Source organism: Phacochoerus africanus, chromosome 9, assembly GCF_016906955.1.
Source record: "Phacochoerus africanus isolate WHEZ1 chromosome 9, ROS_Pafr_v1, whole genome shotgun sequence".
Classification (NCBI taxonomy): domain Eukaryota; kingdom Metazoa; phylum Chordata; class Mammalia; order Artiodactyla; family Suidae; genus Phacochoerus; species Phacochoerus africanus.
The window spans coordinates 15297173-15312900 of NC_062552.1; the positions used below are offsets into that span (position 1 = coordinate 15297173).

General features: G+C 43.9%; 1 protein-coding gene across 1 annotated transcript; it reads left to right on the forward strand.

The window, feature by feature from the left end:
- The first annotated feature begins 4388 nt into the window (after positions 1–4388).
- Positions 4389–7094, forward strand: ID4 (inhibitor of DNA binding 4). The gene is made up of 3 exons (XM_047796564.1): positions 4389–5237; positions 5622–5680; positions 6236–7094. The coding sequence occupies exons 1-2, from the start codon at positions 4797–4799 to the stop codon at positions 5664–5666; spliced, it is 486 nt and encodes a 161-aa protein (XP_047652520.1). The 5' UTR covers positions 4389–4796; the 3' UTR covers positions 5667–5680; positions 6236–7094.
- The last annotated feature ends 8634 nt before the right edge of the window (positions 7095–15728 follow it).

The following is a 15728-nucleotide window of genomic DNA, read 5'->3' on the forward strand; positions in this document are numbered from 1 at the left end:
AAAGTGTGGTCATAATGAAAAAAGAGACAAATAGACAAAACAGAATTCAGAGGCCAGAAAGAGACCCATAAATATGTACAACCAATTTTTGACAAAGATGCAAAGGCAATTCAATGGACAAAGGATAGTCTTTTCAACAAAGGGTGCTGGAACAATTGGATACACATATGCAAAAACATTAACTTCAATTCATATATTGAACCACATATAAAAGACAACCTCAAAATAGATTATAGACCTAAATGTAAACCATAAAGCCAGCACTAGCTACGTAACATGTGGGCCCAATGTAAAATGAAAATGCATCCCTTTGTTCAGAAATTACTGGGATTTCCAAGATGGTAACAGCGGAACACTAAACCAAGCACGAGACCCTTCTAAGTGTGAGACCCTATGCGACTGAATACATTGCGGGCCTGGGAAACCAACCTTACCTAAAAATTATAAAATGGCTAGAAGAAAACATAGGGAAAAAAACTTTTGTTACCTTGGGTTACACAAAGATTTCTTAGATACAATATAAAAAACATGATCCCTAAAAGAACAAATTGATAAACTGAGCATCATCAAAATTACAAACTTCTGCTCTCAAAAGATTGGTCAGTGAATAAAAGGACAAGCCACAAATTGAGAGATAATATTTACCAAAAATAATAATGAATTTTAACATTGCACACATTACACACACACACACACACAGAGTTCACGCCTTATAAAGTAGATACAATTTTTGTCTGTTTCATATATGAAAGGCATAAGAATTTAAGAATCCAGCTTAAGGATATAAAACAAGTGAATCAAGGATCCAAAACTGGAACCCAAGCTGCCCATGCTGTTGACATCTCCCAAAGTGAAAACAGATGATACCTCTTTCTTCGCATTTTCTGTCCTTAATCTGTCTGAATAGGGCTTTGAACAAAATCACCTACATTTTATTTCAACAGACTACCTTTTAAAACTCCTAAAAGTAGGCATTTTTGATGGCCTCCACTGCCTACCCATGCTCAGTATATTAAGTCCTCTTCCTGTAAGGCTTTTCCAAGACCGGGCAAACCAAGAGGTTATCATCATTTCCGGGACAGTTATCGGCAGTCCAAGGGTGGCACAAGTAAGTCTGTAATGCTTAGTGCCAGATAAAGCAGCCTTGAGTTTGAATTGCCTCATTGCCCAATTTACTTTTGGAGCAGGGGACATTCCTGCAGCAGAGTACATCGTGGTTTCTTATGTCCAAAAAGAATGCCTGTGCCTCCTTCAGTGATCACTTACAACCAGAGGGGGACCAAGGCATGGGAACTCTCATGTTTATCTGTGTGCCTGAGCCCACCCACTGTTTCACTGCAGGCCATGGAGAAAGAAGTATCAAGTCCTAAAAAGGCATTTGGGATGAATAGCACAATATGCTTGGATACCCTTGCTCCATGTAAACACAGGGCGATTGTGAATTCTAAGAGCCTGGGTGTTGCAGTTCAGCAAGGGTCTAATTAGCATCTAGAAAGCATCCCCAGAAAGGGCTGCAGACCCCTTTGTCTGGAGGAGGGGTATACACATGACTCTGGTCACTGGAACTCCCTAGCAATTCTCCTCTGATTATCACACCCCCAGCTCCCACTGAAGGATAACTTGGGAGTCTCTATCACGTTCATGGCAAAATGTTTTGGCTAGTCCACCTTACTTGTATAAGCACCAGTGGAGCCGTTTAACGTAAAGGGAAGAATTTCCTTTTCTAGACAGTAGGAAGAATGTAAGGTTTTTCCAAAAACTGGAAGTTGCCGAGTAACTCTGTTTTGAGCTATCAGTGTCTGAAGTCTTTCTCGACTTCAGCTTTGACGTCATGTAAGTGACTCTGCCTAAAAAATCAAAAACCTACATTGCATGGCCCCTAGAACTCTCTGGTTTCCTGGGCCAAAAAGCACAGGATGTAGACCTTATTTCCACTGCTTAATGTTTTACGTAGAACTTTGATTTTTTTAAATGCTTCCTGCCTTCCAACCTTCACAAAGAAGAATACAAGCACTGTTTCTGTCTCCTCCGCTGGCAGGATTTGGGGATCACATTTTTCCTGGGTATTCTTGATCACGTGGCCAGAGCACATTCCTTTAACTTACCCCCCCCCACACACACACAGTCCCTCAGTCATTTGTCTTTCTGACTTTAAGCCAGTCATACACAGAGCAACCCCAACAACACTTGAAACTTTGGTATTTGGCACTTGTCACCCCTAGGGCATGGCTGAGATTTCACCAAGTCCAAAAAGATGGATATGATTGTCCCCTTTGTGTCACCTACTTCAAACTTACAAGCAATCTAGGAAATGTTTAAGTTCTGAAATGTGAGTGTGCCCTGGGCATTACGAGGTACTTAAATTTTGTCTAATGGGGAAAAAATATATTAGCTTTTAAATTTTGGAGCAGCTTTGAAACTCTAGGAAAGAGAAAAATCAAGGAAACAAAGCATCTGTATATCTATCTTATTATCATTCGTGCTGACATGATGGGCTCCAAGGGAACACCTTACACCCAGCAGGGCTCACCTACCCAACTTTCTATCTAAAATGGCAATATTCACTCTGGGTATATTTATAGCCCTTTAAGCATATATGAACCTATGCCTATATTTAGGAAAAAGCCTTCCTTTTGGGATTTCTCATTCTGCTCTCCTTGGAGTGTGTATGTAGACTATCTAGGTTTGCACCTAAGTACATGAAAATGTCACTTGCTTCCAGACAATTACTAGAGGCTGTATTCCCCAAGGATTAGGGGAGAGGAGAGTTGTATCTACCTGTGAACCCGGCATTAAACAGCCATTCCTCATTTCATCAGGAAAAAGGAATGTGCTCTGGGGAAATAGCAGCGAAAGAGTCATAAAGTATCCACGTGGCTAAACAAAATTCCTGCTTAATGCAGGTATTTCAATTCTGGGAAGGAAGGGAGGGTGTCCCTAGAGAGAGTTGACAGGAAGAAATGAGGTCCATATCACTTTCTTTCTATTATGAAAATGAAGGCACCAATCCATATCGCGTACACAAATTAAGAAAATTCTCACGTTAGTTCATCTCCAGCTTGACTGAAGGTGGGAGGTTTGCAGGGTAAAGGCACACAAAATTCATGTCCCTACTGACAGAGGGTTTTTATGCTCATTACTTATCTGAAGGGCTCAATTTTTTCTTGCAGAGTACACACAAGGCCCTATCGAAGTTCACCGTGCAATTTTGTTTTGAACCATTGAAGGACAGCTTTCCCATTAGAAATCTAACACAGAGACGTCCTTAATTAGCAGACTTTCCTGCAGGGTGGGGCCCAAGCAAGACTCCGGGGACTGGAAGTGTGAATTTTAATGCTTTATTGCAAAAGGAGAGGACTGTGGGCATTCTCGGTATCTAATTTAAGGCGGGGTACATTGGCTAATACGTGAAGCGGTGCACTAATAGCCTACATTAAGTTACAGGTATGAATTTTACATAAAACAGATTAATATTATATGTCGTGGTGGAATTTTAAATACTCCGTGCCTATGCATTTTTAATATTTACGTGCTGTAATTTAATGCTCAAGGCAATTGCATTTCTTGAGCCCACTTTTGCGTCTAGATGGGTTAAAGAAAAACCCTACGTTTCGGGTTTTATGTATATGTCCCTTCATCCAAAATCTGCAACCGGCCTTCTTTCTTTCTTTCTTTCTTTCTTTCTTTCTTTCTTTCTTTCTTTGTTAAGCTTTAACGTCTTAAAAACAGGAACGGAAAGGCTACGCATTCCATTCCATCATTATGGTTTCAGCAATCGTGAAAAGGCGAATAATGAAACGGAGGGGTGAGAATACAGAAGAGAACAAACGTGCCTTCTGGAACAACGTCCTTCTTAAGGCACTGGAATCCCAGAGATGGAGTGATGGGTGGCGGAGGGTCCCTGGGCGCCGCACCCTTAGGAGTGGCGGGATAGCCTCGAGCAGGGCCCAGCGCTCCCTCAGACGCCTAGGCAGGGGGAGAGTGAATTCCAGCCGCACATTCCCGCAGTTCTTCGCAGGAACTTCTCCCTCTCTTTTCCCCTCCCTAAGGCACACACCAGCCTGGCCCAACTCCCACCCAGCTCTCTTTTCTCAGAGCCCCGACCCACAGCGTTGACGGAATGGAGTGCCCTTCCCATTGGCCCGAGCGTCATTCCCTGAGGTGGCACCGTCCGCCTGATTGGCTGGCCACTCCCGACCCCCCGCCCACCCCTCCGCTCGGGTTGCCCGGCTCCCCGCGCCGCAGCACCGCCCGGAGCCCCCGCCCTCGCCGCCCCCCTCTGCGCACCCGCCTGCGAGCCCAGCCAGGCTCCGAGCCGCTAGCTCGGCGACCCGGCCAACGCTCTGGCCCCGCCTCCAGGGCGCGCGGCTTATAAATGCAGCTGCGCGGCGGGCCCAGCAAGAGCATAGAGGAGGCGCGGTTGTGAGTCGGTTCCGGGAGTGGGGAAACCTCGGGCCAGAGGGAGCGCGGCGGCGACCGGGCTGTAGTCGGAGGTCCGAAAGGAAGTGACTAGGGAACCGGGTGGGCTGCTTTCCTTCCGGTGCTTTTGATTTTTCTTGCCTTTTGGTCCCGGCCCACAGAGCAGAGATCCCCTCGCAAAACGCAGAGCGACCCTCCCGTCAATTGTTGGGTGCGGGATCGCCGGGAGCTTTGCGGTGCCCCGAGCGCTGACCGAGCGCACCGGGCGCGGAGGCAAGGGGAGCGGAGCCGGCCGCGGGTGGGGGCCCGGACCTTGCCTGCCTCCCTCGCTCGCTCGCCCCAGCGGGTCCGCTCGCTCAGAGCGCAGGGCGCGCGCGATGAAGGCGGTGAGCCCGGTGCGCCCCTCGGGCCGTAAGGCGCCGTCGGGCTGCGGCGGCGGGGAGCTGGCGCTGCGCTGCCTGGCCGAGCACGGCCACAGCCTGGGCGGCTCGGCGGCCGCGGCGGCCGCGGCGGCGGCAGCTCGCTGCAAGGCGGCCGAGGCGGCGGCCGACGAGCCAGCGCTGTGCCTGCAGTGCGATATGAACGACTGCTACAGCCGCCTGCGGAGGCTGGTGCCCACCATCCCGCCCAACAAGAAAGTCAGCAAAGTGGAGATCCTGCAGCACGTTATCGACTACATCCTGGACCTGCAGCTGGCGCTGGAGACGCACCCGGCTCTGCTGAGGCAGCCACCACCGCCGGCGCCGCCGCACCACCCGGCTGGGACCTGTCCAGCTGCACCGCCGCGGACCCCGCTCACGGCGCTCAACACTGACCCGGTGAGAGGCCGAGTGCCGGCCCCGGGCAGAATCCGAGGGGATCCAGGAGGGCGGTGGCAGGGTGGTCGGACGCGGGCGCTCCCCTCCTCCGGGCAGGGGCTGCCGAGCATGGCAGTTGCGCCCTCCTGTCCTCCTGGCACCCGGGGGCGGCCAGCCGCCGTCTCGGCGAAGAGAGACGGGTGAACGTGCGGGGCCGGACTACGGCTGTGCGCATCCTGGGCTGTCAAGTCCAGCCTGTGCCCGGGGGAGGGGGCGTCCCCCGGCTGCAGGCGGGGGCGGGGGCGTCTGCGGGCCCGCCTGCGTTCCGAGAACAAACCGAGGACCGTGACGAGTGAGATGTTCGCGCCTGCTAACCTTTCCCTCGGTGTTCCGTTGCTGTTCCAGGCCGGCGCGGTGAACAAGCAGGGCGACAGCATTCTGTGCCGCTGAGCCGCGCTTTCCAGGTGAGCGCGCGTTTCCCCTCTCGAGTGTCAGGTCACCGGAGACGCCTGTCCCCAGGGCCTTCCGGTACCAGGCACAACACTGTTCTTTGCTCCCCGCATTTCTGAAAGCAGATAGCCCGGGAGGCGGACACCCCTTCTCTCTCCCTGTCACCCAGAGAGTAAGTGGACCCATACTTAGCTTTAGTAACTCGGGGTTCACTCTAAATGGTGACCGATCAGCTCCTGTCCCCAACGCCCCCATGCCGCCCCCAGTGACCTAACTGCCCTTCTCTCCACCAAGGGAGGGTATCCTCTTGGGCATCGTGCCCGATGTCCCCCTGCGCAGCCTGACACCCCTGAAGCAGGCACGGCTAGGGAGTGGATCCCCTATCCGGGCTTCCCGGGGGCCCGCAGCTGCCTGCTCGGCGCCTGGCCGAGCGGCGGGCTGCGGGTGTAGTCTGACCTGGTAGTTTGTTTTGGGTTGTTGATCAAGCATGTCTTGAATTTGGTCGGTGGCGCCAGTTAGTCTGCAGCGGGAAGGTTCACACACCCCCTCTATTCATTCCTTTTCCACAGGTGTGCGGCCGCCTGAGCCCGAGCCAGGAGCACTAGAGAGGGAGGGGGAAGAGCAGAAGTTAGAGAAAAAGCCACCGGAGGAAAGGAAAAAAAATATCAGCAAATCCTAGAAACGTTTCATTCGTCATTCCAAGAGAGAGATGAGGGAAGAAAAATAAAACTTTCATCTTTTTTTGTTTGTTTGTTTTGCACGTTCATAAACATTCTACATACATATTCTCTTTTATCTCTTCATTTATAACCGCTGTGAATTGTACATTTCCGTGTTTTTTGGAGGTGCAGTTAAACTTTTAAGATTAAGTGTGACCGGACTGATAAATAGAAGATCACGAGTAAATCTGACTTTAGAAACCTACTTTGTGACCAAGGAGCTCAATTTTTGTTTTGAAGCTTTACTAATATACCAGAGCATTGTAGATATTTTTTTTTTTGACATCTATTGTTTAAAATAGATGATTATAAGGGGGCAGGACACTTTCTTTTCCCTGCAAGAATGTTACATATTGTATAGATAACTGAGTGACATTTCATACCATGTATATATAGAGATGTTCTATAAGTGTGAGAAAGTATATGCTTTAATAGACTACTGTAATTATAAGATATTTTTAATTAAATATTTTTTGTAAATATTATGTGTGTGTTTTTTTTAATCTATGGGAATATTTCTTTTGGAAAATTATTTTTCAGCTCAATTGAAGAGGTCTTGATATCTTGAATGTCTTTTTGTTTGGCCTGGCTTTTTAATTTGTTTTTGTTTTGCCCAGCGTCCTGTAGACTCGGAAGTAACAGTTATAGCTAGTGGTCCTGCATGACTGCATGAGATGTTTAATCACACAATAAACTTGTTCTGAGTCCATTCAAATGTGTTTTCTTTAACCTAGATTGAAATCTTTGTATGTGAAGCGTACATGTTGAAAATATGCTTTATCAGTTTCTAAGTACAGGGTCTGATAGTGTAATATATAAAGAGTAAGTGTTTGTTTTTTGTTTTTTAAGTGAGGTCAAAATGGATTCTGAATGATTTTGCATATAGGGTGGGGAAATGCTTGGATCCTATGAGTTAATGAAATCTGCTGTTTTATCCAAGTGAAAAAAGTACTTATCATTCTTCATTTTACACTAAAGCTTAATGTCACTAAGTTTCATGTCTGTACAGATTATTTAAAATCATAGAAATGAAAAATGTTCTCTGCTTGCTACCAAAGGACAAACTCTTGGAAATGAACACTTTCTGCTTTCCTTCCTCCAAAGAATATTAATAGGCAGCAGTGGGAGAAAAAAATTTAAAAGGCATAATGGCAAATCCTTCAAGCAGGGATAAAAGTCAATCTTCAAACATTAAGTAGACCAAAAATTCTAATGACCGCATCTAGATTATTTTTTTATAAAAATGATTTTCACTATAGCTATGTTAGTTAACCGCTAAACTACTGTCCAATCTCTTGTGATGTGTAACTTTTACATGTGAATATTAAAGTAGACTTCTCTGTCTTGTACTGTGATTTCTGGTCTCATTTCTTCAAAACCTTACGCTTATTTTTAAGACTTCCTTTTCTCTTTAAGGAAGATAATATTTTCTAGGTTAGATAGGACTATCAGGGCTTGTGAACATTCTGCATTTAATGTGATCAGTACTCTACACACCAGTTAGATGGAATTTTTAGAGTGAGAGCGAATTAAGTAGGATTTAATTGGGTGCTTTGTAAATAGTTAGTCAACTGTGTGTGTAACGTGGTCTGTTTGATTTTTAAAAGGAAAGGATTTGTTTCAGATTATACAAGAATAAAAGTATTATAGACCCGAGGGACTTTTTATGAGGTCAAAGTCAAATATTTATGTGAATATGAAATATCATGGCCCCTAGTAGTCAGTGGAAGTGGCAGAAATGAACAAAGTTAATGCTAGTAGAGTGAAAAAAAAAATCGAAAGGTTTTTAAAAATCCGCCCTCCGTCCCTAGCATGGTATCCCCTCAGCTTTGACACTTCACTGGTCTTAGGTATTTTTAGAATTTGATATATGTGATGTTGAGCCTTATAAAGTCAAAGGAGGGCTTGTTCAGATGAGATTTATTTTTATTTTTGATATTATTCATTCTCGTCACACATCAGGAGGAGAACACAAGAACACTGCTGGAATTCCAAATCTGAAGAATTCTAACGATTGCATTCTTTGTGATTAAGAAAGGGGACAATTCCTCCTTTTGATTTGGCAGTTTAATTTCAGTAGGAAGCAAGTCACATGTGCTCTGTTGGTTGGAGTTAGGCATCTTGTCAGGCCTGACTACCATACCCAACTTAAGCCTTGAAGCCCGGTTTACATTTATGCTAGGCGATTACACTCCTCAAAATAAATGAATAAATATTTTTAATTTTTGAGAATCAATGTTGTTCCTTAGTTCACTTCATATTTTGGGCATGAAAAACTACTACAAGGGAAGAAAAGTGTTACAGATACTGTACATGAGAGACTTGGCATTTTCCCCTTGGCCACTCGTGCAACATTGGGTATTTCTAAAGAAACAAAGTCACTGTTTATTTTTTTTAAATTATGTGCAGTTGTGTTAAGATAATACATTCTATTAAATGTTGGTTGTGTCCTAACCAAGCAACCAGATAGCAAAAACATTTTGAGTCGTTTATCTAAGTAGTTCTCATTATTCAGATATTTGCTTTAACAGAGGAAAATATCCTGACTTTGTTTAATTTGTCTACTTTTCATTGTATAGGCACAACCAAAGAGTAAGAATCATTTAAAATCTTCAAAGGAAAAAACAAGGTATCTCACGATGGGATGTTGTTTCTAATGTGGTTCTAAAATCATGAATATCTCAGACATTTCATGTGAAAGGACAAAAAATAAACCCTTTTCATTTAAAAAAATATACTTTGATATTGTGTAAATCTTACTCAAATTTATTGTCAAGCTGTAATGGAATTTTTAGAACTTTAAAAAAATTTGACACCCCCCCCCCATAGTCTATTGTGTTAAATGCCTTCTTTAATAATAAATCTTCACTGAGCAAAGGGTTCTGAAGTTTGTGGTTTTTAATTGACTTCTACTGAGTTATGCAATTTTTCATTATCAAGAATGGGACTCTTGATGGATCACCTCAATTATTTACAGTGTTTCTTACCATGTGATGAAAAATGTGGCTTGAAAATGGTGATATGAACGGAAAGAAAATCTAGTTTGAAGGCTAGGGGAATCTTGTCTACTCTTTGGTGTCTGCTGGGAGAGGAAGCAAAAATCCTAAGAAGGCAGCAGGATGATGTTCAGGAAAACTAGACCCCCACTCTGTCCCAGATTCCCACCCTCGCCAGCCACACAAGATAAATAGTATAGACGGAAAGAAATTGTTTCACAGTAGTTCAGAGTCAAATAAAACTGGCTTTGCCTTTCTAGCTGGTACACTTTAATTATACATATGTTAATCAACACAGATAGCCTGTGGGTCTCACCAGGGCCAAACACCAACCCCTCCAGGCTTCTGAAGAGGGAAAAGCTTCCCTTTGCTGCTTTGCAAGTCCAGGAAATTAATTTACCCACCTCAGAATTAATCTTAAGAGGGCTGCCCTCAGTAGGTGCTCTTCAGACCCAGATGATTTCTTTCAATTACAACCCATGACATTTTGCTAAAATATTAATTATATTAATTAGCACCATTGCCCCAAAGGTTTTCAACTTGTAATTTTACTTAGAGTTCTACCTGGAGTGCTGATACAACAGATACTCGAAAAGATAAAACTCTTACAAAAGGTCACTAATTTGTTCAAGGGAGGAAATCTGCAGTCATATAAACTTAATTGAAAATGTTTTCAAATTTTTAATGAATTTTTTAAAGTGTGTTTTGCATTCAGGTGTCTCCTTCATATTGATTGATATCCTGGCCTGTTCTAAAAACTTTCGCTTAAGTGCTAAACTCGAGTCTGAACCGCATTGCCAAAGGTTTTCTACACTCACCCAAGCAAAGCAACTCGGCAGTCAGCTGCTGAAGCTGGTTCCATCATTCATAAGTCTCCACAGTAAATTCACACATGGGGTATGAAAAAAGGGCCGTAAAAATTGAAGTTAATTTGAAAAGCTCCTTTGAGTCCATAAGAGTAAACACACCAGTTTCTAGGGAAAGAAGAACAAAATGTGTTACCTGTATTCCACTGGCTAAAATGTGATTAAAGAGGAATTGAACTTAAAATATTGAAATAGACTGAAGACAAATTTTCTATATGAATCCACTTGTCTCTAAATGTTTTTCCAATGAGAAATCTCATAGTTTAGAAAGGATTTTCTAAGATGCTACCGAAGTATTGACAAAATGTGCAAATACCTGGTGAAACGAAGACAGTATTGTGAGCTTTAAATTACTGTTTCTCAATTGGTAGTGATATAAGTGCATATCAGCACTTTTAGTATGCTTTAAATTCAAATTCTAAAATTTTATCTTTTATTCCAAAGTTTAATTTGCAAAGGAAAGTACTGCAGTCCTGCAGTCCTTCTTCCTGCAAATTCATATATTTTAGAATGTTCCTTAAATATTTAAATGTTCTAAATATTTTCTTAAAAAGTATTTACTACACATTTCACAAGCTTTAGCAGTCAATTGAAAGACTGTCACTGTGTGTGTGTGTGTGTGTCTGTTTACCTAAAAATAGTTAACTAACATACAGGAAAATATCTTTGGAAAAGGAGTTTTACTCTAAGAAATAAATACACTGTCTTAACCTTCCTCCATTCTCTCTCCACTTTAATTCCCAAGTTTGGAGATTTCTGTAGAGACACACCCTTCATTTTTTGGACTGCTATGAGTTAGCCATGTTATGTTTAAGCAGAAAGTAAGACAGAAAATAAAGAGTAAGAAAATCAATTATCATGCTTGCCATATCCTAGAATTTGGTTTAATCTCATAAGTAATCTAAAGAAAATAAGAAAGAAAAACAAGGGGACCTAATTATATCAAACCTGAGAGAAAGGTGGGGAAACCTGAGAGAAAGACCTAAACTTGTAGACATAAATTTTACACTTTACTTCAGCAGTACTTCTTGGAAACATTTTTCATATATGTTGAGCCTAAGTCTGTGGCCATAATTAAAATGAAGTAGGCTCCTTAAGCTAGAAGTCTATGCATGATTCTTCTTTGCATGTCTGGCAATGCTTCATCAGGACCTGACAAAATATTTGTTGCACGGAATGAAGAATCTCCCCTCCACAGAGTATCTTCCAATTGCTCTCCGTTACTCCTTTACCCCTTCATCATGATTTAGCTTCAGACCAATATACCTAGATGCCTTCTGGTCTTCTCTGCCTCTGAAGTGCAGTGGATCTGAAACAGCATTTCGTGCTTTCTGCAAACCTGTCATTCTCTCTGAATTCCTTACTGTCTTAGTCAACTTGGGCTTCTATAACAAAGTACCATAGACCAGGTGGCTTAAAAGACAAATATTGATTTCTCATGGTTCAGGAAGCTGGGAAGTTCAAGATCAGGGTGCCAGCCAGTTTGGTTCCAGGAAGTCACTGCCATTGCTGGATGAGCATAGCAACCAATACACCTGCATCCTTCAGATCCCACAGTCACATGGGGCGCTTAGCTTCCTCCTTGGAGCTTCACCATAAAAATGCAAAAAAAAACCTCAGGGCTAAGCCAGGTCCTCTCTCCTGCTCCCATGACCTGAATGTAAGGATCCTTCAGCTCTCATTTCCCACCAATTCTTTTTCTCCTTTGCTTCTGGCTGCCTTCAGAGACATAGTCTATGTTTCAGCTCTACTGAAGTTCTCATCCTGCGGATGCTAGATGGCAAAATTGCTTATCTCTCTTTTCTTGACAGAGGATGATTGATTTCCTGAGTGTTAGGAAAAGAGCAGACTCAGGAAGAACACACATGGATCGTGCAACATGGGGGTAAAGGGAGGGGGCACCTGCCCAGCCAGCCAAACCAGCTAAGTCAATTTGGTCATCTGTGGGTAAGGGCTGACCTATCCACATCCAAAATAGCTCTTTCATGCTTCCCTTCCTTTGTACATGGTGTAACCCCCTGCCTCCCAGTCTAGTCTGTTCTTGAACTTCTCACCATCCTTTAAGACCCAACTGTCACTTCTTCTGCAAGAATCCTATGATGCCTCTTCCCCCGGCACTCCCTACTAAAGAGCTAAGGCATCCCATGCTATAGTATAATTGTTTTCACATGTCTATGTTTTCTGTAGCTTCTTGACCCTCCAGGGATTCCAGACCACAAAGTACAAGAAGAACATTCCTGTAACTCTCTGTGCCAGGAAATCTAGCAAATTCTTTGCCACTCAACAGTGCAGATGAGAGACTGTCATTATCTTTTAAAGCCTTTGGCTGCCTTAAACACGGAAAAGAGATAAACTGTGTGTTCTTGAGAATGAGGGAGTGTGGTCAGCCTTGGGCAGAGAGAGTTGCAAGGAGAGACTGAGAAGGAAAGAGAGGCACAGCTGATTCTCTCTCGCCAAGAAACATTCCTGATTTAAGTGGGGATAAGCAAAGACACCTCAGTACCAGGAATGGAGGTGTGAGGCAAGGAGGGATGGCTACACAGTTGTCGGATGTGATAGGCCTGGGGTGTCAGCAGCAGGCAGGGGGCACTCAGAAAGATTGCACAATCTGGTCGGTCCCTGCTTGTGTCTTGGGCTCCTAGTTCTCTAGAATTGGTGAATGACATTGATGTGGGATAGATCAGTCGCGAGAAATGCAGTGACTCCCCATGAATCAGTTCAGAAAGAATAATCCTCCTGCCTGAAAGGGAAAACATTTTCCAGATGGAAATTTCATTGCCCCAACTAGGATCTGGGGCCTAGAAGTAGAATTGTAAGATCAGTAGCCTGGAATATGTCTTGTATCATTCCCCTCATTTTCCAGTGAAGAAGACAGAAGCCCAAAGGAGGATGAATGATGGAGGCAGGTCCAGAACCTGGTTTCTCATCCTCTAATCCAGGGCCCCAAAATGCAGGATGGTGGATTCTATTCCAAGTTACTCTTGGGGGTTTCTCTCCATTCATACTCTCATCTCCAAATTGCCTCATGTTCTTTCCTAAGAAAGTAGGGTCCATATCCTAAGCAAATAATCATTAAAGGCAGGGCTTTGAAAAGATCTGGCTTTCTTTTAAGAAAGAGGACAGAGGTCAAGTACTTTACAATGAGGATCTAAGCTCTTTGACAAAGGAGCAATGGAAATTCCATAAAGAAGGGATAGTCTTTCCCACAAACGATGCTGGAACAATTGGACAGCCCTGTTTCAAAGAATGGACTTAGACCCAGAGTCACAAAAATCCACTCACCGTGGATCATAAACCCAAGTGTAATGAAAAACTATAAAACTTCTTGAGGAAAACAGAGGAGGAAAACTATGTGACTTTGGGTTTGGTGATGAATTTTTAGATGCCACACCAAAAGCATGAAAGAATTTGAACCCTTTGTTATCCTCCACAGCTCTATCCTCTCACATCCAATCAACGGGGACATGGAGACCTGTGGTGTGGGGAAGAGTCAAGCCAAAAGACTTGGTTGGGTGTGGAGTTCCCATCGTGGCACAGCGGAAAAGAATCTGACTAGGAACCATGAGGTTTCGGGTTCAATCCCTCGCCTCGCTCAGTGGGTTAAGGATTCAGCATTGTCGTGAGCGGTGGTGTAGGTCGCAGATGCAGATCAGATCTGGCATTGCTGTGGATGTGGCGTAGACTGGCCGCTGTAGCTCTGATCGGACCCCTAGCCTGGGAACCTCCATATGCGGTGGGTGTGGCCCTAAAAAAGCAAAATAAAAACAAAACAAAAAGACTTGGCTGCTACTCAGAGTTCTGCAGCTAATTAGCTGTGTCCCCTCAGGCAAGTGAGCTTTCTGTGTCCCTCCTGCCTCATCTGTAAAGTGGGTATATAATAATCACTATCTAATACAGAGGGTTCTTGAAAGATTCCAAGAAGGTAACACATATGAAAACATTGTATAAGACAATGGTTATAACTTTGGTACATATAAAAAATCATCTGGAGAAGAGTTTTAAAGTTTAGATTCCTGAGTTCCATTCATCCTTTCCTCCCCACCACTGAGATTCTGATTCGTCAGGTATAGGGTGGGAACCAGGAATCTGCATTTTAACTTTTTGCTGGGAATCTAAGGCAATTCTCCCAGGAACCCCATTTCAAGAAATAGCTTTTTTTTTTTTTTTTGTCTTTTTGCTATTTCTTGGGCCATTCCCGTGGCATATGGAGATTCCCAGGCTAGGGGTCGACTGTAGCCACCAGCCTACGCCAGAGCCACAGCAACACGGGATCCGAGCCACAGCTCACCGCAACGCCGGATCGTTAACCCACTGAGCAAGGCCAGGGGCCAAACCTGGAACCTCATGGTTCCTAGTCAGATTCGTTAACCACTGTGCCATGACGGGAACTCCAAGAAATAGCATTTTAAGCTATAATATCTTGTATAGGTTTAGGCTATTGTTGCTATGTTATGCATGGCGTGTTTCTCCTTTTTATACCCCTTTCCAATTTTCCAGGAGCTTTGATCCAGTAAAGGGGAGAGGTTAATACAATAGCAACAGAAGGTCATGGGAATACTATCTGGTGGGAGAAGGGAGATTGGTACTAGAAGGGGATGCCTGGGAGGGAAGGCTTCAAAAGTGAGGCTGTGGAGTGGGATGGCTGGGACAAATCTACGGTCAAGATTCTTTCTTTTCTTTTTGCTTTTTAGGGCTGCACTTGCAGCATATGGGAGTTCCCAGGCTAGGGGTCGAATCGGAGCTGCAGCCGTTGGCCTACACCACAGCCACATCCACACCAGATCTGAGCCACATCTGCCACCTAGCCACAGATCACAGCAATGCTGGACTCGTAACCCACTGAGCGAGGCCAGGGATGGAACCCATGTCCTCATAGATACTAGTTGGCTTCATAACAACCAACCTCTTCTTCGTTAAGCCACAGTGGGAGCTCCTACCTCAAGGTTCTGAATCTTCCTTCCCCTTGGTTCTCATTCCTATTTTCCATGAGTCAGAACATTTGCAATAACTGCTTTGCTTTACCTATCCCGTTACATCCTAAGTTGTCTAAGGAAAGACATCAAAGAAAGAGGTTAGTTTCTACCCTCTTCTACATCATTCTAAGTTATTACATCCTCTCATGACATCTATGTGATGACCTGAGCAATATCTGAAGACATGCCTTCTCTGCACCCAGAGCTTACACCTTTCACAAAGATGAACTCAAAATGGATCACAGACCTAAATGTTACATGGAAACCTGTAAAATTTCCGGAAGAAAACAAAGGAGGAAAACTATGTGACTCTGGGGTTGATGATGAATTTTTAGATACAACACCAAAAAGGAAGAAAGACTCCGAACCCCATGTTATCCTCCACCCTCATAAGTAGTATTACTTTAACAGTAAAGAGATTCTTCTGGATAAACAAATTTAGAAAAAAAAATTCTTTCTCCTAGTATATTATATTATCCTAAAGGATGGCCTTTAAAGGTAATATAGA

Coding starts and splice junctions, on each gene's coding strand:
- ID4 (XM_047796564.1), top strand. CDS start 4,797: ATGAAGGCGGTGAGCCCGGTGCGCCCCTCGGGCCGTAAGGCGCCGTCG. Junction 5,238..5,621: donor CGGCGCTCAACACTGACCCG/GTGAGAGGCCGA, acceptor TTGCTGTTCCAG/GCCGGCGCGGTGAACAAGCA.